This window comes from Manis javanica, chromosome 3, assembly GCF_040802235.1.
Source record: "Manis javanica isolate MJ-LG chromosome 3, MJ_LKY, whole genome shotgun sequence".
Lineage (NCBI taxonomy): Eukaryota > Metazoa > Chordata > Mammalia > Pholidota > Manidae > Manis > Manis javanica.
In genome coordinates this window covers 142,825,040-142,850,702 of record NC_133158.1, presented here as the reverse complement: position 1 = coordinate 142,850,702, position 25,663 = coordinate 142,825,040, and the positions used below count along the sequence as shown (strand labels likewise).

The 25,663-nt window shown below is 35.3% G+C and overlaps 1 protein-coding gene across 10 annotated transcripts in view; it reads left to right on the top strand.

Moving 5' to 3' along the window:
* NMD3 (NMD3 ribosome export adaptor) overlaps positions 1–25,663 on the top strand; it is a 129,326-nt gene that overhangs the window by 30,125 nt on the left and 73,538 nt on the right. For 9 of the 10 annotated variants that reach the window (XR_012129391.1, XR_012129390.1, XR_012129389.1 and 6 more), the window contains 5 exons: positions 1,034–1,146; positions 1,945–2,017; positions 3,241–3,347; positions 4,263–4,333; positions 4,777–4,887. Coding sequence is in view for 7 of the 10 variants with exons in the window: in XM_073232138.1 (XP_073088239.1) it covers positions 1,034–1,146; positions 1,945–2,017; positions 3,241–3,347; positions 4,263–4,333; positions 4,777–4,887 (475 nt within the window). In the remaining 3 variants the exon portion in view is untranslated. Of the gene's footprint in view, positions 1–1,033; positions 1,147–1,944; positions 2,018–3,240; positions 3,348–4,262; positions 4,334–4,776; positions 4,888–20,306; positions 20,883–25,663 lie in introns of those variants that run through there. The other variant, XM_073232139.1, reaches the window with a different exon arrangement.

The following is a 25,663-nucleotide window of genomic DNA, read 5'->3' as shown; positions in this document are numbered from 1 at the left end:
ATCACGTTGTATAATTCTGAAATCATGTATTCCTATCTACAAGGATATGAGTCTGATTTCTTTTACAATGAAATAGTGTTGAGAGACTCCTAATCTATAATCTACTAGTGCTTATTTCTTTTGAGGTAATACTGTGTCTCAAAAACAACCACTGTTGATTTGGGAAAATCAATGGAAATGGAAGATATTACTTTTAACATTTTTATTTAAAATAAAAATTTAGTAATACTGTTAAGAGCAAACTTTTATCATTTATAGTAAATGCAGAAGAACACCACTCCCCTTCAGCCATATATAAAAACAGGTGTTATATTTTCTTGATTTTCAAAAAATACATTTAGTTAGGACAGATTTATAAGGCTTATAAATAGAAGCACTCTAGTAGCTAAAAGTGAATCCTATTACATAGAATTTAGTCTTTCTGATAATTCACTTTTTTTTTTCATTTTTTTTTCCTGAATCTGAGACCTGTCTTGAATTTTAATTTCTCTCTATCTCTGCCTCTTTTTTTATGTTGTTGAGATTCCTTATATTCTGTCTATAACTCTTAGTATTTTGCTCTTGATCTCCTTATACTTGGGTCTATTTTTGTTGACAGAAGTTGGCATGTGCTATTTTAATTTAGCCTGGAAGTCAGTTAACATTGCTTGTAAAAATCCTATGTTGGAAAGAGACTTTAATGGTTTGTTAGTTTATAATTTCAGACTTCCCTCAGTACACATAGTGAACTATTTGTGAAAACATTTCTTTTGAAATTCTGCATATGTCTTTTTCAAGTGACATTGTTAATGTTTTATAAAACTTTGAATAAAATCTTAATGTTAACAAAAATATGATTTCTTTGTGATTCTTTTTCTGTACTCAAAATTCAGTAATTTGCTAATTTTAATAGTGTTTCAGAGATCTGAAAAATAAAAGTTTGTCCTTAGAGTGAAAATAAGAAAACCAAAATCAACATGTATATAACTTTTCTATGAGACACTGTTTGAGTTATGCTTAGATGATTGGAGAGTGCATTTTCTTTCTTGTTAAGCATACCCTTGGAGAAGTCTGGGTACAGAAAACATCTGAAATGAATACAGATAAACAGTATTTCTGTCGCACTCATTTGGGACATCTTCTAAATCCTGGAGACCTGGTGTTGGGGTTTGTATTACTTTATGGTATTTTTAACTGCCAATTAGCATTGCAAATTTTCTTGGGGAGCCAGCAAAGCTATCTAAAATATTGAAATTGTTTATTCCAAAGAATTTAAGAGTTGTTAGGAGACCTACAGCTCCTTTATTATTGATAACTAAATTAAACTGGATTGGACAAAAGCCCATAGTTATTCCATTTTGGCTGTCTTCTTAAAGAGTATTTGTTGCAAAGTTTTGAGTAATTGAATCCTGTAGTTATATGGTTAAATCATAATTACAGCTTCTTTGGGGAGTGGGTAATTCTTTATCATGCATATGCTGCTGCTCTAATATTTCACTTTTAAAATATGGCAGCCATATATGTAAGGCATCTTGACAGGCATAGGACAGTTCATTCTGATGCAGAGCTTATCAACATGCCTTAAACATTACTTTGCTCTTACGATTTCCATTCTTTTTTCACTAGGGAATAAGACTTTCTTTCTTTTTTTTTTTTTAATTAAATGGAACCAGCTAACTGAATTTTAATGTTAGAATGATGTAACTCTGTTTTGCTTCTTTTACAAGCATGTGGTAAGATGGACAATAATGGATAATATGTGAGACTCGGAGATAGAGTGCATTATTATCTGTACCAGAATTTGTAGAAGCTTGCTTAATGCATAGTAAACTGCAAAACTTTTAAAGTGAGAAAGCATATTAAATGTTGGATCTTAGGAGAAACTTTCAGATAATTATCCATGAAATAAAAAGTTACATGGGGAGAATACATGTTTTTGTCATTAATTAATTATTTTCATTTCAGGTTTGATTTGGCCAATTGTAACTTAAATGATGAGCATGTTAACAAAATGAACTCAGATAGAGTCCCAGATGTGGTAAGGCTTTAGATTTTCCCCTTTTTTCCTGTGTTAAAGGGGATTGATGTAATTCTTTTGGTAAGATGTATTGAGTTCACATCTTTGAAAATAACAAAAGAGAGATTTTAAAATTCCAGTTAAGGTATAATAATGAAAGCCTTCATTTTTAAATCATCTTTTTTTGTGGGGAAAGTCCAAGATTTAATGAGTTTTTTGTTGCTCTTAAAATCAAATTCTCATTCTCTGCCAAACTGCTTGCTACTGGTCTAGAACAAAAATAAATGTGCAGCTAAAAATGACCTTTAGAATTTATTCAGGTTCATTGTTTTAGGCTCAGCTTGTATCATGTATTGTACAGTTAAGGCAGTTAAGAGTTAAAACTGTTAACTGAGATTTGAATATGATTGCAGTTAATAATCTTCACGGTATCAGGTCTGAAAGAATATTACTTATGAAAAAACCTGTTAAATTCTAACATGACTATTAGAATTCATAAGCAAGTAAATGTGATTGTGGAAGACCGTACGTATCTCCTGCTTGCTTAATTTTCTAAAATAAACACATCACTTTAGCCGTGGGCCAAAATAAAATTATGGCTTAATAAGGACTCTCCTCCTCACCCACTTGTGCTTTTGTTAATTGATTAATTTATTAGGAAATAAAACCATGGTTTCTGTGTAAGTCTAAATAGGTCTTTCCAGCAAGGTAATAAAAGAAGACCAAGATAGTCTTACAAAATTTTGTGTTGTATAAAATTATTTTCATTCATTCCACAATTTATTAAATTGTTCTAGGATATACAGTTGTGATATATATATGTATATATTTCTGTAAGTGCTTCTTAGTAGGAATAAAAGGGAGAAAAAGTGTCTGCCTGTGGTAATGTTTCAGAATGATTTATGTGAATGGTAGCTGAAAACTGAGTTTTGTAAATAAAAACCACCAGAAACAAAGTTTTTGGCATAAAGTTTAATTTTTATTCTGGAAAATTTTAACAGTTACACAAATGATAGTTAATGTATTCTCATAAAGCAGTAAGTAGGTGAAGAAGAATGTTAAAAACTTCTCTTGACATTGCCTTTTGATTCCTACTCCTTTCCCCAAAATATAACTACTGTCATCAGTTGGTGACTTCCTGACATTCCTATAAACTTATTTTTTTTTAAGTTTATTGGATTTTGAGGCCTTGTTTACCTAGTTCCCACTTTTCATAACTTTGCAAACACTTCTATTACTTTTAGGTACTGATCAAGAAGAGTTATGACCGTACCAGACGTCAGCGTCGTAGAAACTGGAAGCTGAAAGAACTTGCAAGAGATAGAGAAAACTTGGATACAGATGATGAAAGGTCCCACTTTTCTTTAAAATTTATATGTTGTCTTAGAGGAAACTCTTACGCAGATCTTTATGGTTTTTACATGATGAGGAGAGAGTCACCACACAGTTGATACATGCACTCAATATTAATTTCGTATTCTTATCAGTGTGTTGATTGAATTAATATAAGAGGATGTAATGACTTACCTATTCCATTATTATTTCTTGGGTTAGAGCCTGACAGTTGCAGTATTACTATAAACATTTATTTGAAAAGTTAAAATAAAATAAGTAATTTTACCTGTGGATATCACAAATAACTCATGACTTAGGATAAAAAGAAAACAGCTCATTGATACCAAATATGCTGTTTTCCAAACAGCTTAAGGAGAAGTGAAGATTCTCGGTTCTAGAAAAGTATATAGGATGATTTAGAAGTGGTCTTTATGATGGTGAACATACTAATGTCTCAAAAAATGAAAAAGTAAAATTGTGTCATGAAATGTGAGTGGGAAACAGTACTATTTCTAAAATATAATCTCACACTGTAATTTAAAACAAGTATGTATAAATAATGTTAAGTTAATTAGATATTATAAGTACATACTTGACTATTTCATGTATAGTCTTCAAAGTGTATGTATTTCAGCGTGGCCATAAGACTTTTTTGCGGGGAGAGTAAAGTAGGAAGCAGTCTTTTCATTATTTTATTTTTAATATCAATCTTATATCTGATTGTGTATTTTTTTTATCATGTAATTTTGAAGGTTTCTTTTTCTTAAAATTTTCTTAATATTTAATTAACATCCATATTTGACCTTCAGATAATATTTTTAAAGATTTTAATACTTGGAACACATCTTAAAGTGCTAAAGATGAAGAAAACATAACTTCATAATCTTCTTGGTAAAGATAGAATTAAATTTTTTTATCCTTCTATATACAGGCAATACCAAGATTTCCTTGAAGATCTTGAAGAAGATGAGGCAATTAGAAAAAATGTGAACATTTACAGAGGTTGGTGTTTTAGAGTGTTTGATTTAAGTTGTATCTTCTATATATGTAAATGTATTACCCTAGTATGAGTATTTTGGTATCTCAAACTTTGATTCCATTAATGGCTTTTGTTGTGTGTTTTTAAAACTACCCTAAAAACTTACACCCCAACCCCAAAAAGTTACAGAATAGTAAAATTTACTAAAATGTTGTTTTCTATACCATATTTGATATAATTTGCATCCTACTATGATCCCTCAAGTGGCTGACCCCTATACTAGGGGATATTTGTGCATACATTCATGTAGTTCAGTCATTCAATGAGTATTTAAATGCCTGCTCTTAATATGATAAAAGAGTTGCAGATATAATATGAATAAATAATAGTAATGATTGTGGGGGCAGGTATGTATTTGCATATTTCCTTGTTTGCATTTATTTGAAATCCCTGTATTCTTTGTTAGATTCAGCCATTCCTGTGGAAAGTGACACAGATGATGAAGGAGCACCTCGAATTAGTCTGGCTGAGATGCTTGAAGACCTTCACATTTCCCAAGATGCTACTGGTGAAGAAGGTGAATTGATGATGACATAATGGGATTGTGTTATAGATGGTTTATGCCTCTGTAGGCTCAGGTTATTAGACAAAATAACTTTCACTGTCTATTCCATCTATACTTCCATATTAAGAAAGAGGAAATTTAGTTTTAAACCTAAATACATGTGACTACTTAAATTGTTTACTCAAAGCACTGAAAATTGATGACTTTGTAGTTTTAGGTAAAAGATTGTGGAGAATGTAATTATACTGATATTTAGGCTATTTACATGTGGAATTTCATTGGTTTGCTTTTTTATGAGCCAGAAATATTTTCACATATTATAATGCTACATTTAAAAGCTCAAAAGTTGTAATTCCTTTGAGGTTATCTAAGTCCTCAAGTACAAAACAAGCCTTTTACATTCTTTTAACATTGATTGCATAATGAAGAGCTTATGAAGAAGCAATTTTAATATTAACTTGTGCAGTTTGATCCACCTTAGATTATTTTTATGTCTTTGTAGTAGGGAAGTTGGGATTCAGTTTATTAATGGACATTGAAGAGGAAAGTTAATTTTTTTATTCATAATAATGGCATCTTTAAAAATGGGGGGTTAACTTAGTTTTTATCAAGAAAATGTATTTAATATTAGTGGATTTATGGGAAATGACTAATTAAAAGTTAAATAACCATACATAACTTTGTTATTTTTGCTTGTGCCAGCAGCTTAGGGTAGTAGCTGCTTAAGTCATAAAAATGTCTTCCTGTCACTTCAAGCATTTTTCTTTTAAAATTTTGTTTTACAAATTAAGAAGAAAGGAATATTCAAAATGTAAGTTTCTGTCTATTAAACACATCACCATCAAAAAGAATATTAGAATCTAGCATATAGATAAGAAAGTAATAAAAAAGATCTTCATGCTTTATGCAACCATAATCAGATTTGAATGAGGAAAGCCTTCCACATCCTTGAAAGAAAAGCATTGGCTTGGGTTTTAAACGGTTCAGAGAATGAAGTATTATTATTTCTACAAGCAAGGTCAGACTTACTAAGTATGCCGTAACTAAGAGCTATTGCATAAATTCTATATATACCACTAAATAAGAAAATTGAGTTCAAGTGCTGAATGGAGCATTTTCCTTTTTTTAAGATTGGACTCCCCAATTCTAAAGTTATGAATAAAAGCCTGAACTTTCTCTAGTGTCTCCTTTTCTGTCTGCGTATCTAGTTAAAAGTTTTCACTTGCCGTCTGTGTTTGTCTCTTTTATGTCAAGACTAAAAAGTATGAAAATAAAAGCATTCCCTCTTTTGTGTCTTGGAAATGATTGCATCGGTGTCACATTTAAAGAATAAAGTATACAGTTGTCCAAAGTGGAATTACGTTTTTGAAGTACTTGTCATATGACTTTCCCACTGAAAAATACAGTTTCCCACCAACCTTATTTATGTTACTCATTTTCATGTTACGAGTAATGAAACCTGTTAGTTGAAAGAAGGCTGTGACAAGGTGAAGAAATGTAGCTAAGGGAAAAGCTGTTAGCCAAGAGCTTGTATAGAGCCACACAGCTTTGGTAAATGTACTGTTTTAGAGTATAGTTCCCAGACTTATGGGTCCCAGAAAATTCTTGATGTCCCAGAGTTGATACAATTTGGGAAGGCTGGTATTAATCAAATTCACAGGAAGTTATAAATATGAGTAAATTCTAAATCAATATGATTAGTTATCTCCTTTTGTAGCCAGATCTGTACTTGAAGCTGCTGTTATTTTATAGGGAGAGGTCAATTGATGAGCAAGAGAGCAGTTGAAAGAGAAAGTTGCTTATGTAATCCAGATATTTAACAGTATCAAGCTCATTTCCTTTCCACAGTAAAACCCAGAACTCCAGGCTGTGTGCTGGGACACATCTCAATGGTTAGTACTGAGTCAGTGCTGAGAGTTTTCCCTAGACTCTTTAATTTTAGTAAATGTGTTCACGCCGATTCCATCCTTTATATTACTCAGTCTGTTGTGTTTAGTCCAGGAGACGTTTATGTTTTTAAAAAATTTAATTTGACACAATTTCAGACTAAGAAAAGTTGCAAGAGTAATACAAAGAATTCCTGGGTACCCTTCACTTAAAGTGAACTCTTGCTTGCTTTCTCTCTTTTTTCCTGAACCATTTAAGAGTAATACCACCAAATATTTCAATGTTTTTCCCCTCAAAAAACAGCGAATTTTCTTACATAACCACAGTGCAATGATCAAAATTAGAAAATTAAACAGTGATACAATACTGCTTTACCCAATGGATGATAATGAGTTTTTTCGGTTGTCCCAACTAAGACGTCCTCTATAGAAAAAGTATGTTTGTGTGTTGCATTGGGTACTTAGATTGCTGTGGACTTTTTTCATCTGGACCAGTTGCTGAGTTTTATGTTTTATGATAATTGGTATTTTTGAAGAGTCCAAGCCAGTTATTTTGTAGAGTGACCTCAATTTGGGCTTGTCTGATGTTTTCTCATGATTAGATTTGGTTCAGTGTTTTTAGCAGGACTACCCCAGAAGTAATGCCAAATTCTCAATGCTTGTATCAGGAGATGTACAGTTGATTAATCCAGATGTACTCAAATTTCCTGGGGTTATTAGTTGGTTTTCTGTGTTAAGGAACTAAAGGATTTAATCCTTTAAAGTCTTTCTTTTCACTTGATTTTAATTTACAGAAAATGAATTTGATTTATAGTTCTATGAATTTTAATATGGGTAGATTTATGTAATCACCACAAGATACTCAGCAATTCCTATCATCCCCTCCTCCCCGCAAAATTCCCTTTGCTACTCCTTTGGTTTCAAAACCTTCCACCATTCTTAAACTCTTGTCAACTTTTTGTTCTCTGACGTTGTGGTTTGCTTTTTCCAAAATACCATGTAAATGAAATCGTGCAGTATGTAGCCTTATGAGTGTTATATTTCACTTACCTTGAGTTGCAGTTGAGATTTAGCGGTCCTTTTTATTTTGAGTTATACTGCATTATTTGAATGGGTGTACCATAGTTTATCCAATCCTCTGATGAGGCACATTTGAATTTTGATAAAAAATAAAGCTGCTATGAACACTTCTACACAGGAACTTGGATAAATAACTAGGGGTGGGATTGTTGGATCCATACTGTAATCAAATTTTTAACTATTGAAATCTGTTAAATTATTTTCCAAAGTGATTTGTGCCATTTTGCTTTTCCACCAGCAATGACTGGACGGACATTTTAGTTACCTGCATCCTCACCACCACTTGGTGTCAGTTTTTTTTTGTGACTCTAATTTGCATTTCCCTAATACCTAATTATGTTGAACATCTTTTCATGTACTTGTTATCTGTATATCTTTCTTGGTAGAATGTTCAAATCTTATCTACTTTGAAAAATTGGTTTGTTCATTTTCTTACTGTTTAGTTTTTCATTTTGATACTCAGAATTGGCCAGCGGTCACCCGCCAGTCTGGCTTCTGTCCCCCTTTGACAGTGCTCCTCCAAGTATTTGATCTTGTTTGTTGATGGTGAATTTACAGTGTAACACTTCGGGCAAGTTTTCCGTTTCCCTTGTTTAGGCCCTGTGTGCAGTCTACTCTTGGCTTATTTTCATGACAGGGACCAATTTACCTAAAAATAGACCAATTTATTTAACAATAGGTCAGCATAGGTTGAGTCATCCTGTGAATTAAGGAATCACAAAATGGTATAAAAAGCACAGGTGTAGGCTATTCTAAATTTATCAATTCTGTCACAGAAATAACTTGAGCAGTGTGGGGTGGTTAATCCTTGATAACGGCAAGAAGTCAGTCTCAATGTTTCTTCAAATAAGTCCAATTTTAGCTCTTTGACTTGATAAATTTTGAAAAAACTGCCTTATTGCTTAGGAAGGAGGCATGATTAGGATGTCTTCTGTTAAAGCAACATCTCTGTATAGTATTTATAAGTTACTAGGAGTAGGTTTGGCAGTGTTTGTAACAATGCTGCTTGTATTGTGTTATCTGATGAAGATTTTGTTATGTTTTTGGTGGAGTTAGCACTGAGTGGTGCCTGTCAAACATTTTTCTTCTGACAGTTTCACATAAATGTGGGTATCGATAACCCACTGCATTGTTGCATTGTTGTGGTTACTTTAAGATAATGTATATACTAGCACTGTTTGACGAGGTGCTGAACAGGTAATTCTAGGGAAGCTGTATTAGAAAGAAAGAAAACATGTTTATAGAGTCAGTTCACCTGCCACTTATTAGCTATGTGGCTTAAACTATCTGAACCTCTACTTCTCCATTTCTAAAAGGGAGTAATACTGTTTACAGTATTGCTAAAATTCTTAGTATACTATAAATTGTAATTATTCAATAAATAGTATATACTTTTAAAGTTTATAATTACAGTTCAAATGTAGAATAAACATGTTGAGAAAACTTGTATGCATATACTTTTTAGAGCAGCAGAGAACTTAGAAAATGTGTATGGCACAGAGAACTATAAAAGGCAGAAGCATAAATTACCCATATTCTCACTAGAGAGAGATTATTACTGTTAACCTTTTGGTATGTATTTTCTTTTTTTGTAGACTTCTTAAACTAGTTTTATATCTTCAGAACAGTCAAGAATACAGTACAGAGAGTCCCCGTGTATGCTACACCCAGCTTCTGTCATTTATTATTTATATAGCTATATTTGTTACACTTAATGAGCCAATATTGATACATTATTATTAACTGAAGTCCATCGTTTATTGAGATAAACTACTTAATTCTTACCTACTTTTTCTTTTCCATGATCCCATTCAGGATACCATAATTTTTTTTATTGATGTATTACTGATACAGTCTTACTCATTTCAAATATACAACACAGTGGTTCAACAGTTACCATATTATTAAATCCTCACCCCCACTAGTATAGTTACTGTCTGTCAACATAAAAAGATGTTATGGAATCATTGGCTGTATTCTCCATGCTGTACTACATCCTCATGACTAACTTATGATTGAGCCCTTTATCCACTTCACGCTCGCCCCCCCTCATTAGTCCCTCCCTCATAGACCATCAGTCACTTCTCAGTGTCTATGAGTGTACTGCTATTTTGTACATTCTCTTTTAAGTTTTGTTTTTAGATTCCACAAATAAGTGAAATCATGTGGTAATTGACTTTGCCTGGCTTTTATCACTAAGAATAATACCCACTAGGTGCATCTATATTGCAAATAGCACAATTTCTTTTTTTATGGCTGAATAATATTCGATTGTGTATATGTACCACATCTACTTTATCCATCGTCAACTGATGGACACTTAGGTTGCTTCCATATCTTGGCTATTGCAAATAGAGTGACAATAAACATGAGTGCATATATCTTTTCAAATCAGGGCATTTGTTTTCTTCAGGTAAATTCTTAGAAGTGGAATTATTAGGTCATATGGTATTTCTATTTTTATTTTTTTTGAGGAACCTCTAGTGCTTTCCACAGTGGCTGCACCAGTTGGTATTCCCACGAATAGTGTAGGGGGGTTCCCATTTCTCCACATCCTTGTCAATGCTTTTTATTTCTTGTCTTTTGGATAGTGGCCATTCTGACTGGTGTGAGGTGATATCTCATTGTGATTTTGAGTTGCATTCCCCTGAGATTAGTGATGTGGAGCATCTTTTCATGTTCCTGTTGGGCCATCCGTATTTCTTTGGAGAAATGTCTGTTCAGGTCCTCTGCCTATTTTTTATTTGGGTTATTTGTTTTTATGGTGATGAGGCATATGAATTCTTTATATATTTTGGATGTTAACCCCTCGTCGGATAAGTTGTTTACAAATATACTCTCATACTGTAGGTTGTTGCCCTTTTGTTCTGCTGATGGTGTCCTTTGCTGCACAGAGCTTTTTAGTTTGATTTAGTCCCATGTGTTCATTTTTGCTTTTGTTTCTCTTGCCTGCGGAGATGTGTCCAGGAAAAAATTCATATTTGAAGACATTTTTGCCTAAGTTTTCTTCTAAGAGTTTTATGGTTGTATGTCTTACATTTAGGTCTTTGATCCATTTCGAGTTTACTTTTGTGTATGGAGTTAGACAGTAATCCAGTTTCATTCTTTTGCAAGTAGCTGTCCAGTTTTGCCAACACCCATTATTGAAGAGGCTGTCTTTTCCCCATTGTATGTTTATGGTTCCTTTATCATATATTAATTGACTATATATGTGTGGTGTTATATCTGGGCTGTCTCTTCAGTTCCATTGATCTAAGGGGCAGTTCTCATGAGTACCAAATTGTTTTGATTACTGTGACTTTGTAGCAGAGCTTGAAGTTGTAGTATAATCTTCCCAGCTTTGTTCTTCCTTCTCAGGATTGCTTTGGCAGTTCTTTTGTAGTTTCATATGAATTTTGAGATTATTTGTTCTGGTTCATTGAAAAATGCCATTGGTATTTTGATAGGGATTGCATTGAATCTGTAAATTGCTTTGGGCAGAATGGCCATGCTGACAATATTAATTCTTCATATCCATGAGCATGGGATGTATTTCCATTTACTGGTGTCTTCTTTAATTACTCTCATGAGTGTCTTACTGTTTTCACAGTACAGGTCTTTCACTTCCTTGGTTAGGTTTATTTCTAGGTATTTTATTATTTTCACCATTGAGTATGTTAACTGTGGGTTTGTTGTATATGGCCTTTGTTCAGGATACCATAATACATTTGGCTGTTTCGTTTCTTTAGGTTTCTTTTGGCATTGACAATTTCTCTGACTTGATTTGTTTTTGATGATCTTAACAGTTTTGAGGAGTACTGGTCAAGTATTTTGTAGAATGCCCCATATTGGAATTTGATGTTTTTCCTATAATAAGACTGGGGTTATGGGTTTTTGGGAGGAAGGCCATAAGCAAAGTTTCATTTTCATGACATTTTATCAGGAGTCCTTACTATCATTAGGATTTATCACTGTAGATGTTGGCCTTGATCAGCTGACTGAGGTAGTGTTTGTCAGATTTCTCCACTATAGCAGTTGGAAGGAAGTCACTGCACAGCCCACACCTAAGAAGTAGGGAGTTGTGCTTCCCCTCCCTGAGGGTAGGAGTATCTGCGTAAGTTACTTGGAATTCTGTATCAAAGATTGTCTCCTCTCCCATTTAGTAATTTGTTCAGTCAGTTATTTCTAGCAATATGGACTCATGAATATTTCTATTTTGGGTTTTATCTAATACTACTTTATTTTGTTTGAATTGTTCTAGCTTTTGCCTTTTGGAGCTGTTTTGGTTGCCTCCTGTGCTGCTTTGACGTAACTCCATTATGGTTGTGTGTGGTTTTTCTTTTTTCGTTCCTTGCTCTCACCTTCCTTCCCTCTGATTCACAAGGTGCTACAGACTCATTTTGTATTTTTATTGTCTTAGAATCAGCCACTTCTCCAAGAATTGGAGATGGTTTTGTAAGCCAGTATCTAGACAGAAAATATACTTACTGATTCTAGGGTATCATTTCTTTTAGGTTCTCTAAGCTGATAGACAAAAAAATACTTTTTATACTAACCTATATATTTATACATATTTCTATATATAACAGTCTATCTACATTAAACTAAACATGAGTTCATACTTTAACTATTAATTCATTACCTCATTGATCAGTCTAGCTTCTTCCCCTTGTTTATCTGTAAAATCCCACTCCCAACAGTAAAAAAGCCGTTTTCATCATCTGCCATCAATTTACTTAGTTGTTCAGTTCTATAATACAGGTATAGCAGTATCAGAATTGTTAACCTGTACTCCTGTGAAAAGCAACTTTATTACAATAATGGCTTATGTAGTTCTTTTTGCCTTTAGTCTTAACAGCCTGCACTCATTTCCAGTTAGATCAGCATCCTTTCCCTCCATCCCCCCTTTAGTGAGGTTATGTCATATATTTTTAAATCTCTTGTCACAGTCTGCATTTGATCCCCTGACCTCCTAAATGATTTCTTAGAAATTTGCATACATTAAGGTTCCTTCTTTGTGCAGTAAAGTTCTGTGTGTTTTGACATGTGTAATGCCATGTATCTACCCTTCATTATCATACAGAATAGTTTTACTGCCCTAAAAATCCCCTGTACTTCACCTATTCATCTTAAACCCCAAACCTTTGGCAATTATTAATCACTTCACTGTTTCTATAGTTGTTACCTTTTTCAGAGTGTCATATAGTTTGAATCATACAATATGTACCTTTCATACTGGCTTCTTTCACTTAGCAATATGCCTTTAATGCTATTCTGACTTTTTTTGTGGCTTGTTAGCTTGTTTGTTTCTATTGCTGGATAATACTCAAAGTATAGATGCACTGTACTTGGTTTATCCTCACCTTTTGAAAGACGTTTGGTTACTTACAGCTTTTGATGATTATGAAGAAAGCTGCTATAAACTTCTGTGTGCAGGTTTTCAGATCAATTAGATAAAATACCTAGGAGCATGATTGCTAGATCTTGCGGTAACTTCGGAAGAGACTGCCAAACTGTCTTCCAAAGTGAGTGCACCAGTGTGCATTCCCATTAGCACTGTATATGAATTTCAGTCACTCTGTATCACTGTCAGTATTTGGGATTGTCAGTTTTCTTTCGGCTTTCATCAGCTGGTTAAGTAATGTTGGTCCAGTTTCTGCACAGAAAAGTTACTCTTCTCACCTCTCGCTTTTGAGTAATGTACACTTTGGAAGGAAGCTGTCATGCACAGCCCGCAACAGTGGTTTTTGGTTGCATAGTATAGTTGCAGCATTAGACAGTTGATAGGCTGTGCCGTTGTAATAGTGTGTAGTGATATCTTGTTTTAATTGTCAGTTCCCTGATGACAAATGGGATAAGCATGTTTATATATGATGATTTGTCATTTGTGTATCTTAGATGATGTGTCCAAATCTTTGGCTCACTTGTGTAATTTGTATACAAGACCTTTATCAGAAATGTGTTTTGCAAATATTTTTCCTAGTATATGGCTTGCCTTTAAAAATATAGATGAAAATAATATATGTATATGAACTACTTTTATGTAATATATGTTACATATGTTTACTTATACATGATTACATAGAGGTGGTGAAATCATACTGTCTATAGTTTTTTTTACCTTCTTTTACTCCTTAACATTACTTAATAAGCTTTTCCTAAGTCATGAAAAATTCTTAAGTATATTTAATAATAAAACAATCCCACTGGTTTGTTTAATTTTTCCCCGAGTTCTTTACCTTTATCCAATAACTCATTATAAGACTGAGTAATAAACATTTCAGGGTTTGCAGGTCACATGGTCTGTGTCACAAATACTCTGCTGTTGTAATGTAAAAGAGCCATAGACAGTATGCAAATGAAAGGGAGTGGCAATATGCCTGTGAAACTTCATTTAAAAAAAACAGGCAGTGGGGCTCAATATTGCCTGTGGCCTGTAGTTTGCTGATCCCTATGTAATTCTGTAGTGCCCTTTTACTCTTAGTCTGGGTGATTAGAATGAGGTAGAAGTTCTGAGCTTAGTCCTCAGGAGGACTTGGCCTCTGTTGTATTTGTCAGGACATGTCTGACAGAGTGTTGAAAGAAGAGATGCAGCTGGCACAGACTGAGATGCTCCAGTTATCCTAGATGAGACTTGCTTACCAACCTGGCTCACATATCTGAGCAAGCCCAGCTAAGGTCAGCAGAGCGGCCACACCAACCCCCACTGACCCCAGACACAGGAGCAAGAAACATACATGCCACTGAGGTTTGTGGTCATTAGTTGCACAGCATTGTTGTGGCATACGACAAGTCATAGGGTGATGTTCGAACAATTAACCATCTGTGAAGTTGGGCATTTCCAGGTTTTTTTTCTTTTTTCTGTAAAAACATGTTCATTTTTGCCCATTTTCTTAAGAATGAAATTAACCATGTCAAAGAGTATGATAAAGTCTCAAGCTATATTACAAAAATCCTTCCCAGAAATATACCTACTCTGTGGTACAGTTGATGGGAGTGTCTCTTTTTACAGCCTTGCTATTGCTGAGTGACGTGTTCTTTTTCTTCACTCAAAGTCTTCTAGGCTTAACTCAGGTGTGGCCCACTGCACAGTGATCTGTTTGTTGAGCTGTAGCAGTTACCATCTGTCCTGTTGTCTTGTTTTCATATGCCTCCTGAGTTTTTATTACTACAAATTGTATACATATTTGTCTCTCTCTCCAACTAGACTACACGTTTTTTCAGGGCAGTGCAAATTTGCACATTGCATAGGTCCTCAAATATGTAGTTAGTAATATGATCTGATTTAAGTGAATATTTTGAAGAATGGGCAGAAATTTTTGTTGGGTATAGCTTTTCTTTTAAATAATTCCTTATACATTTGTGTGTGAAAAAGGAAACCTAGCAGATCTTAATGGTGTTTGGCAGGGAGAGTTGTCCATGTTGATCAAGTCTTCATTTCATTTATAGAAACAAAACCTGCATCTAATTCTAAGCTTTGATAAATTTTATTTGAGTAGTACTAGTTAGTTAACCACATAAGTCTGATGTTGTACTATTAATACAAATTGATCAGGTAAACGCACAGTATATTGGTTTCTTCCTCCAGGATACTTTATTGTGTGCAATAGCACAAGTGCTATTTGTAAATAATTATGTGGACAGAGGGCAAAGGACCTACACAGAAGGAAAAGCTAGTGGGCTGCACTCAAAAAGTACAAAATATGTCTGGTAGTCTTTCTTTGTTTATGCATTTGGATCAGTAAAGAGCTGATTACTTGACAAAGGCAGATAAATCAGTGTTTATCTGAATTCAAAAGTGTGAGCATAAATGAACGTTGTAGAACAAGTCTCCATAGAACGTCACCAGACAGGTACCTGATGACAATCTGAATGATCTGGAATATAGAATTCTTTGTTTCACAGAGGATCTTAAAAATATCTGTGTTCTGACTGGAGAGTTCCATTTTGGCATTTTGCCTTTCATTTTGTGAGAATAGATAGACTAATCCTGGTTAAGTTGTAAGATAGCAAAAAGTTTGGGGTTGTTCCCCAATTCCCTTATTCTTTGTCTTCCCTAGTCATGTTCATTCTTCTCTTTTTCATAGGAAATTGTCTGGTATCCATAGTAAGGGGTATATAAATAGTTATGGAGTGAAGTGTTCCTCCTGAGAGTATTTTAATGTTTGTCAAGGACCAAAGGTTTAAGCAAAGGCATATTCAGATGGATGAAGTATTTTGGGAGATAGCAAGTCTATGTATGGTAGGTATGTTGGTCACAATTCTTAATTCCTCTGTAGTGCTACCTAGCCTTACACTTGTTCTGTCCTCAGGGTGGTGGAGTATATTTCTTTCTCCCAAATCTTTGGATTTGGCTGTGTGACTTGCTTTAGCAATGGGATGTTAGTGGATACAGTAAGACGATAGGATGAAAATGCCTTTGCCCATTTGCACTTGCATTCTTGTCTTACCATCACCATGAGAAGAACATGTCCTGGGTAGTCATGTTCTTTTTTTTTTGATGGGTAATTTTCTCTAATTGTAGAAATAGGCAAATCCCTTCGCTCAGTTAGGATTAAAGTTCAGATGACAGTAGATGTATTCCTATAGATCCTCTGAGAGCAACGTGGCTTTCACTGCTGTTGTAAATGAGTACAAAAATTATATTGGGTTCATTCCCATATTCTCCTTTCTGCCTGTATTACAGATTTTACTGGTTTAAATAAAAAGTGCTCTGGGAGGTGCTTTGGGCTGGTGGGGGGAGGTTTAGATGACCTAGCTCCAGTTCCCAATTCTGCTTGAGGCTGAACAGCTTCACTTTTACTTAGATATTTGCTTTTCATACAATATTTTGTTAGGAAAAAAAGGTATATTTTAGAAAATTGTTGTAAACAAACTTATATATTCATACCATGAAGTATTATTCATCAATAAAAAGGAATTAACTTTTGATACAACAACTTGGATAGATCTCAAGGCAATTATGAGTGAAGAAAGCCAACCTCAAAAGGTTACACTTACTGTATGGTTCCTTTTTATAACACTGTTGAAACAACAGATTTAAAGAGATAGGAAACAGCTTAGTGATTGCCAGGTTTAGGAATAGGTGTGTATGTGTTGAGGTTGCGTATGGCCATAAAGGGGTAGGACAAACGAGTTTTTTGGTGATGGAAGAGTTCTGTGTCTTGATTGTCATGGTGATTACATGAACTACCCAAGTGATAAAATTACACGCATACAAATACCTGTAAAACTGAAAATCTGAATAAGCTCTGGATTCTGTCAATAACAATTTACTGGTTTTGATCCTATAATGTAGTTGTGCAAGTTAGCATGGTGAGGGGCTGGGTGAAGAATGCACAGGACCTCTCTGCACATTTTTTTTTTTTGGCTACTTCCTCTGAGTAATTATTTTAGAATTAAAAATTAAGAATCAAAAGCATTACCATGTATAAAAACTAATTAGAAGAAAATAAATAATTTTCCTTTTGCTGTTATAAGTGATTATTTGAAAGAAATTTGAGGGAGTATTGACACATTTTATTGGGCAATTTATTCATTCTGAGGTGTTCTTTAGACAAAAGCTGATGTGATGAGAAGTGGCATGTGTATTTGTATATATTCACTTCCATCTAATAGAATTTATTTTAGAAGAATCACACAGAAGGGCCATTTTTTTCTTTCATTGTTATTGCTGATATTAGCAAAAAGGAAGACTTGGCTATTAGGTCAGGGGAAAAAAAGATAGGTTCCTCATTTTATGTGAGGTTATTAGGGAGAAAGCAACTCTCAGAGGATGTGTAATTTTCAATTTTGGCAATCCAGAGAGACTTCTGCATTAGGAAATTAAAAGCAGTTTCTTTCCATTAGGAATGTTCAGAGCTGGGAACATGCTCATATTCAGGATAACATGTGCCTTTGCTGTCAGATATTTGGGAACAAACTGAAGCTCATAGGAATTGGGGGGAGGCTAATTGGTATAGGGAATAAAGTCACCTACCAGCCTCTAGCTTTGGGCTCTAACCTAATTCAATTATAACATCACCCATGTCCTATACTTTTTCTCCAGTGTTCTATGATTTATGAATTACCAGTGCAAGCAAGAATAATAAAAATAATTTTAAAAAAATTTAAAGATTGTGATGACTTACTTGTCTTTTAGTTATTAGAAAAATAGTTTATGATGCAAAACAATCTAACATAGGCTATAGGTCTGATAAAATCTACCTGATATAGTGCTTCCTACTAATTAGACCATGGAATGTTTAGCATCAAATCTGTAGTTTTTAGTTTCATCCCAAACATATGAATTATTACTCCATATTTAGTTTAGCATACTAATATGGGAGCCATATTTAGTTTTATCCCAAGCATGTGAATCAATCTATCAAGAAGGAAGGGAGGCTGGTTGTGTCTTTCATAACTTTTTTAAAAAAATTTTTTATTAAGGTATGATTGATATACACTCTTATGAAGGTTTCACATGAAAAAACATGTGGTTACTACATTTACCCATATTATCAAGTCCCCACCCTTACCCCAATGCAGTCACTGTCCATCAGTGCAGCAAGTTGCCAGAGATCCACTATGTCCCTTCTCTGTGATACACTGTAATCCCCGTGATCCTCCGCACCATGTGTACTAAACATAATACCCCTCAGTCCCCTTCTCCCTTTCTTCCCACCCGCCCTCCCACACCCCTCCCCTTTGGTAACCACTAGTTCATTCTTGGAGTCTCTGAGTGATGCCATTTTGTTCCTACAGTTTTGCTTCATTGTTATACTCCACAAATGAGGGAAATCATTTCGCATTTGTCTTTCTCTGCCTGACTTATTTCACTGAGCATAATGTCCTCTAGCTCCTTCCATGTTGTTGCATCATGACTTTTTTTACATTTTCCTTTTTCTGAGGCAGGAGGATACAAAATAAATGTGTACTTTAAAGGTCCAGAGGGCATTATTTGGTTGTCTTTACATAGTCACCTTTCTTTTATATGGCGTCATGTGGAAATTTAGTTTTACTGTACTTACATGTGTGTGAAGAGAAGTGTAGAAAATAGTTTAGTGTGTAGGCTCAGGAGCCAGATGTCCTGGGTTCACATACCGGCTGTGACCCTCAGGCAAGCACGTACCTTCATTGACTCAGTTGCCTTATCTGTACAATGGGAATTCAAGTTATTTAAAATTGTGGGGTCCTATTATTATGAGGTTACCAGAAAAGCAGGATTTTACAGATGGCCTATACTCTCTGTACTGACATGAGGTGCAAAAAGGGACACAAGTGGGGCTGGAGCAGTGAAAAGGGAGGTGATGAAGAGGTCAAACCCAGAGATTCGAAGCTGCAGATGCACTGCCGCTGCACTCTTGATAATGCTCTCAGAGGTAGGCCTGGGCCTGCTAAAGAGGTGCCATTAACAAAGGGTGCTGCCTCTGTTTGCCCTGGCTGCTCACATGGATGCACTCCCTTTTCCACAGCAGCAGGAGTGCATGCTGGCAGCTGGCACACATTGGGAGCCAGAGCCTTTCTTTTTTCTTTAGTATCGTCAGTTCCTTTTCAGTGCCTAACAGGAAGCCACCTGGCAAGAGAGCTTAGAAATACAGTTTGATGTCTCCCAGTCCCCAATGTTTAGAGTAGCATGTAGAAGGCTTGGGATGGTGGTAAAAAACAATAGGTAATTAACCTGTGTAAAGACGTAATGCATACCTTTATACATAACATATATACTTCCAAAGTAACTGCGGCTGTCTCTAGGAAAGAGAACTCAGGCGCTTGAGCATAGCAGTGGAGAGATGCATTTTTTTACTCATCTTTTGGGTTTTGTTTTTAATGCCTTTAGATACACAGAATTGAATTGATTATATTCATTTTGTGGCATATAGGTTTTGGTCCCTGAAAATCATTTCCATTCCTTTCTCCCATTGTTATTCATGCCATGTATGTCTACCTCCCATGCTTTTATGTAAATAGATACACTGAAATTTTGAAAGACATGTAATATTATTCATGGGTTAAATTTAAGTAAATGCTGTTAGGCTAAAATTTTTATTTAGAACTTTTTTACATTCAGCATTAGATTTTTGAAATGGATCCATGTTACTGTATATTAATCTGGTTCACTATTTTTCATTGCATAGTATCCTTCCATATGCATATGTCACATTTTATCTGTTTTCCCATTGATAGGCATCTAAGTTGCCTTAACTATCTTGGAGGCAGTACTACAATGAACATTCCCATCCCTATTTTCTTACTGATCTGTTCAGAATTTTTACAGTATATACCCAGTGTGATAGGTAACCTCTAAAATGGCTCCCAGGAGTGTCTGCCTCCTGATATTCATGCCCTTATTTAATCTCATCCCCTTTAATGTGGGCAGGATCTGGTGATTCTCTTCTAATATACAGAATATTGGAAATGTGATGAGGTAGGTGTCACTAAGGAGATGAGTTTACCAAAGAACTGTGACTTCTGTCTTGCTTTTGCCATTTCTCATTCTCTCTTCTCCAGGGAAAGCAGGCTGCTCTATTGTGAACTGCCCAATGGAGAAGCCTATGTGTCAGGGAACTTAAGTCTGACAGAAACCCAATGAGGCTCTGAGGCTTGCCAACAGCTATGTGAGTGAACTTGGAAGCAGACACTTCACTCACTGGAGATAACTGCAGCCCCAGCTGACCCTTGATTGCAATCTTCTGAGAGATGCTAACTCATTGGTACCCAGCTAACTCACATTTGGACCCCAATCCACAGAAACTTTGAGATAATAAATGTTTGTCATTTTAAGCTTCTAAACATAGCAACAGGTAACTAATACAACCAGGAAAGTGATTGTTGGGTTGTAGGCTTTATGCGTACTTAGTGAAGTACTGTCAGATTTCTTTCCTACCAGCAATATATTTGAGGGCCTCTGTTTCCTCACACCTTTACTAGTATTTACTAATATGAGACTTTTAAAATAATTTTTGCCAACCTGGTAGGTGTAAAGTGATATTTTAATTACACTTATTTGGTAACATACCGAGCATCCTTTCAAATCCCTTTTTGGTCAGTGCTTATTCATATTCTTTGCTGTTCTTCGTTTTTTTCTGTCCTGTGTTGATCTGAATAAATGTCTTATATAAATAGCTCCTGTTCATTTCAGACATTGCAAATATCTTCACTCATTTTAGTACCTGTTAAATTTGTAAGTAATGTCCTTCATTAAACAAAAATATTTAACTTTAATATAGTTATAACCCTAAATTTTTCTCCTTTGTGCTTTTCTGGATCTTGTTTAGGTAGGACCACTGATATCCATAATTAAAAATTTTTGAACAATAAATCTTTTCTTTAAAAACTGTTCAATGAATTGAAATGAGTTTAAAAATATGGACAAGCTCTCTATTCTCTTGTTGCCCATTTCGTTTAAATTTGCTTTTCAATACCACAGTCAAGTATTTACTTTACATATAATGTGGTAACCCATTCACAAATCTAGATAAGAAGTGTAGCCATGTTGTAAGAGACCTGAGTTAGGTTGATAGGAGAGCCTAGTAGGAGTGAATTGATGCATTGGTCCCCAAGTTACAGAAACCACAAGATAAACTATGCTGCAAAATAATACAAATGAGTTTTTTACTCTCTGTTTTCTTAAAAAAAGAGGGTGAATGACCAGATTCTTTTAAACAATAATTTCAGTTTTAGTTAAAATGCCCACCAGATGGCACCAATGCATGCAAGTACTTAGGAAAATCAGAAGCATTCTCATAATACCTTAAAGTCTGTTAAAATGGAAAAGTATTGATTGTCTGTTAAATATTGAAAGTCTGGTAAAATTGAAAAAAATAGTGTGATTACTGGCTTCCTATTAATTTGTCTTTAGGAAACCCTTTCTGAGGCTGTAGTTTGGATGAGGTGTCTTTTCCTCTGTGGTCCTGTAGTTAATAGCACTCACCACATTGTTCTGTAATTCTTTACTGGAGTCTTAACTTCTTTCACTTGAAGTAGAGATCAGGACATTTTTAGCTTCAGGCTTGGAATGGTGGGGCTTTTGTTTATTTTTCTCACAATCACTAGGTTAATGAGTTAAGTCCAGGTTTGGGAGAAGTAAATGTAGACTACCCAATTTAAATATGTCTTTCAAAGCTTATAAAACCATGAGGAAATAATGGAAATAAATATTTCATTGCTTTAATTTTATGTATTGAATTGACAAAGAAAAAAACAGTCTACATTATCTACCTCATCTCTAGACTGATTTACAAATCCCATTTCCTTTTGGGAAATAGGCATAGAGAAATTTACAGCCCTTGAAAAATAAATGTATAAATTAATATGTCTAAGGACCATAAAAGTGACTTCCAAGCAGCAGCCTGGATTCTAAATATGAAACTTTGATACCATTTATCCTGAATGGCACCAAATGCAACTCATCCTCTGTGTCTGTGATGTCTAAGTATCCTAGGAAAGTTTCTGAGTTTCCTTGTTTTCTGAGAAAGTGTATCTTTTCTGTATTATTGATACATTGGAGGCCAGGCAAGCATCAGGCTTTCTATTCCTGGAAAACATAGCTCCAGAACCTTTTTATTGCTGTTCACTTATGGTAGATACTCAGTATTCTTTCACTGTTGAATCCACATTTTAAAAATGATCAGTTTTACCAAAGCCATGAGTATTGAAATGATAGTCTTTCCAGAAGCTACTTGGGGAAAAAAGTGTTCTGTGGGTTAAGCAAGGCAAACGGTTTTCCTTCTCACAGCTCACTCTGTCATGCTGAAGACTCTGAAGCCTAATGGCAGTGATTCTCAGTGGAGCAGTACTGCCTCCCAGGGGATGTCTTATAAATTATAAATTTGTGGGAATGTTTTTGTTGTCACATCAATTGACCCAAGTGAACAGACAGTCCCATAAAAGCAAGAGTTGTCCCTCACTCCCTGGGTCTTTAAGTCATCTAACTGAAAAATCTGTTTATAATTAAGCGTAGGACAGAACTCTGTTTTACATAAAAATAATTGTGATTTTATAATAGTAGACACTGAAAGTCTTAGGAATACAATGACCATGCAAATCAAGGGAAGATTATATTTTTGTTTGGAGCTTTACCAACAACTTAAAGATTTGAGAAGAGCCCATCATAAGCAAGTATCACTGGTTGTATTTGAGTCTTGATGCAGCACAACTGCGTAGCCTTTGTTTATGGCTTTCATATTCACCTCGACCATTCAGAGGCAAATGTCTGTTTACGTCTTTTGTTTTAGTCATTCCCAAGCATTTACTTAGTTGGTGGTCTTTTTAGAAATTATGTAGGATATGTCTGAATTTTTTGTCAGGATGGTAAAGGAGGTGTTTCAAAAATACATGTTTAAAAGGGCACATTGTATCTGGTAGGGTTAGGAATCACACTTCTAAGTAGAAAAATCTGGGGAAGTCTTAAGCAGGAATTGCTAAATTTGATAATAGAACGTTTGTTTTGTGTAACATGTTAACTTCAGGGAAAGCTATACTAATTCAAACGCTGTCATTAATGAAACTTTTTGTGGTACTTTAAACTTCTGAAAATGCTTTTACATGACTTATTTCAACTTATTTTCATATTTTATGCACATAGCATACCAATGCACATAGCATTGGTATTCTCATTCTATAGATAAAACAGTACAAGAGAGTTCAGGTGATTCATCATAGGTTACTTAAGGGTCTGAGGCAGAGCCACAGATGAGAGGCCTAATTCCCAGCTCCATGCCTTTTCTTCTACATTTTATGACTCTGAAAGTTTGCCAGTCTTAGCACAGGCTTCTCTCCATTCCTCTCTGCTTCTGTAGCCAGAGGGTAGGCAGGGACAAGGTCAAACTCTTTGTCAAAGCAGTGTTGGGGCAGGTGAAACATTCCACGTAAGGGGCTGACTATCTAATATGAAGCACACCAGTTTATTTCCCAGTGCCTACTTACTTTTCAAGTTCATCACTTTGTATCTGCAGATCAGAAGGTGATCAGGGAAGGGACAGAAAATGAAACTGCAGCTCACTGGTTAAAACCACCAAATGGGATATGGAATTTGTAATTTATCTTTGCTTTACTTTGTATTGCTTCGTTTTATTATCTTCTGTTCTCTCTGGAGCTTACAGTTGGTATTTGCCATAACCAACTTTATTTAAGATCACTGGCCTATAGGATCTCTTTATTCTTGAGAGGAAATAATGGCAAACAGTGTTTACTATGTGTCAGGCATTGTTCTAAGTGCCTTATGTTCATTAACTTATGTAATTCTTTCAAAACTTTGTGAGGTAGGTGTAACAGTATCTCCATTCAGATGAGGAAACTCAGGCAAAATAGTTGAATTTCTTGAGGTTTCACAGCTAGCAAGTGGTGAAGGGTACAGTACTATGCCCCAAGGTATACAGCAAGTAAATGGCAGAACCAAGATTTGAACCGGGTTCTACTGACTTCAGAGGAAATTTACAGATTACCAAAGAGGAGCTGACTGTTATGCTCCGAACGTGACAGGTGGAGTCTTGTGGCTTTTTTTAGGATGAGTGTTGCAAGAACTTTTATTGAAGACCTAACCAAGTTTCAGTTTTGTTTTGAAATCTAAAGGGTGTCATGGTATCAGAGGTTTTAGAAAGAACTTCCTACCTCTAAGTCTCTCCATTCAGGTGTCATAGTCTTTTACATTCTATCAATAAGCTATCTATCAAGGTATTTGAGTTTTCTTTGGGTTCAACTGTTAGAAAGGTATATTCTTAAGAGAGTAATTGCTGTGAAACCTTGGGAGGTGTAGTTAGCCTCTGTTAATGTCTTACTTGCCTATGTCACCAGCGATTACGAGCGTTGTATATGGGGAATTATTTTGAGTCATAATGGGAAAGTATTTTGAAAACTGAAACTTCTGTCCATTTAAGATATTGTCATTACTCATTAATTTTAGTTCATAATGCAAATAATTTAAATGGCACTTATTCCTTTGCAAATGAATTCTTTGTTATGATAATATTCTATTGATAATACTTAACTAACAAAAATATCATGATTGTTCACAAACGTAGCGGTGCTGTAGTGGAGCCATGATAAAATTGGGGAATATATGAATATCCTGATTCATAGCCTGGGGTGCTTCCTTAAGGGTCTTTAGGTCACCTGCATTAAGTGCTGCTTGGAGTCTCACTTTTTAAATTTTGTGTAACTAGCTTCTTTCTTGGTAGAGTTGATACTTTCTTTTTAATTAGTCAAGAGAGAGAACCTTCTGGTTTTAATATATCCCCAACAGCATCCTTACTGGTCTTGGACTTTTTCTTCCTCTATTATGGGCAGCAATATCCTGGGTCCCAACCTATAATTCTATAGATTGTGTAGGTGGCACAAACACTCATATGTACAGACTAACCTGGGCCTTCAGAGAGGCTGTTTTCTAGTGGCCTCAGGAACTGAGGAAATTGCCACAGGAGATCCCTGCCTGCAGTGACCACAGAGAGCTATGCTGTAGAGGCTCACGTGGCTCCAGGCCCACTCTGAGGCACCAGACTTGCCCATCTTGGGTCTGGCCCACAGTCAGACTTAGGTCCCCAGGATCTGCTCAGAGCAGCCCCAAAACTCCCTGAAAGGAGCCTTGGAATTGACTGGTGTCCTGAGGCATCTTCCAGGCTGAACTGCATGGACTAGTAGCCAAACCTGGAGAAGAGCTGTGGTTGTCGTAAGCCTTCCCGATGTATGTCCCCAGAATTCTAGGACATCTCCAGTGTGTCCTGGACCCTGTGATAGAGACTGCTCTCAGTAATTAGCTCTGGCAGCCCTGAACCTCACTCTGCTCGTAGGCTGGGGCTTTCCCCCATAGAGTCCTAACTGGTCAATCTCATGCTCACTGTTATAAGTTCTTTTGAAATAGTGCTTCATAT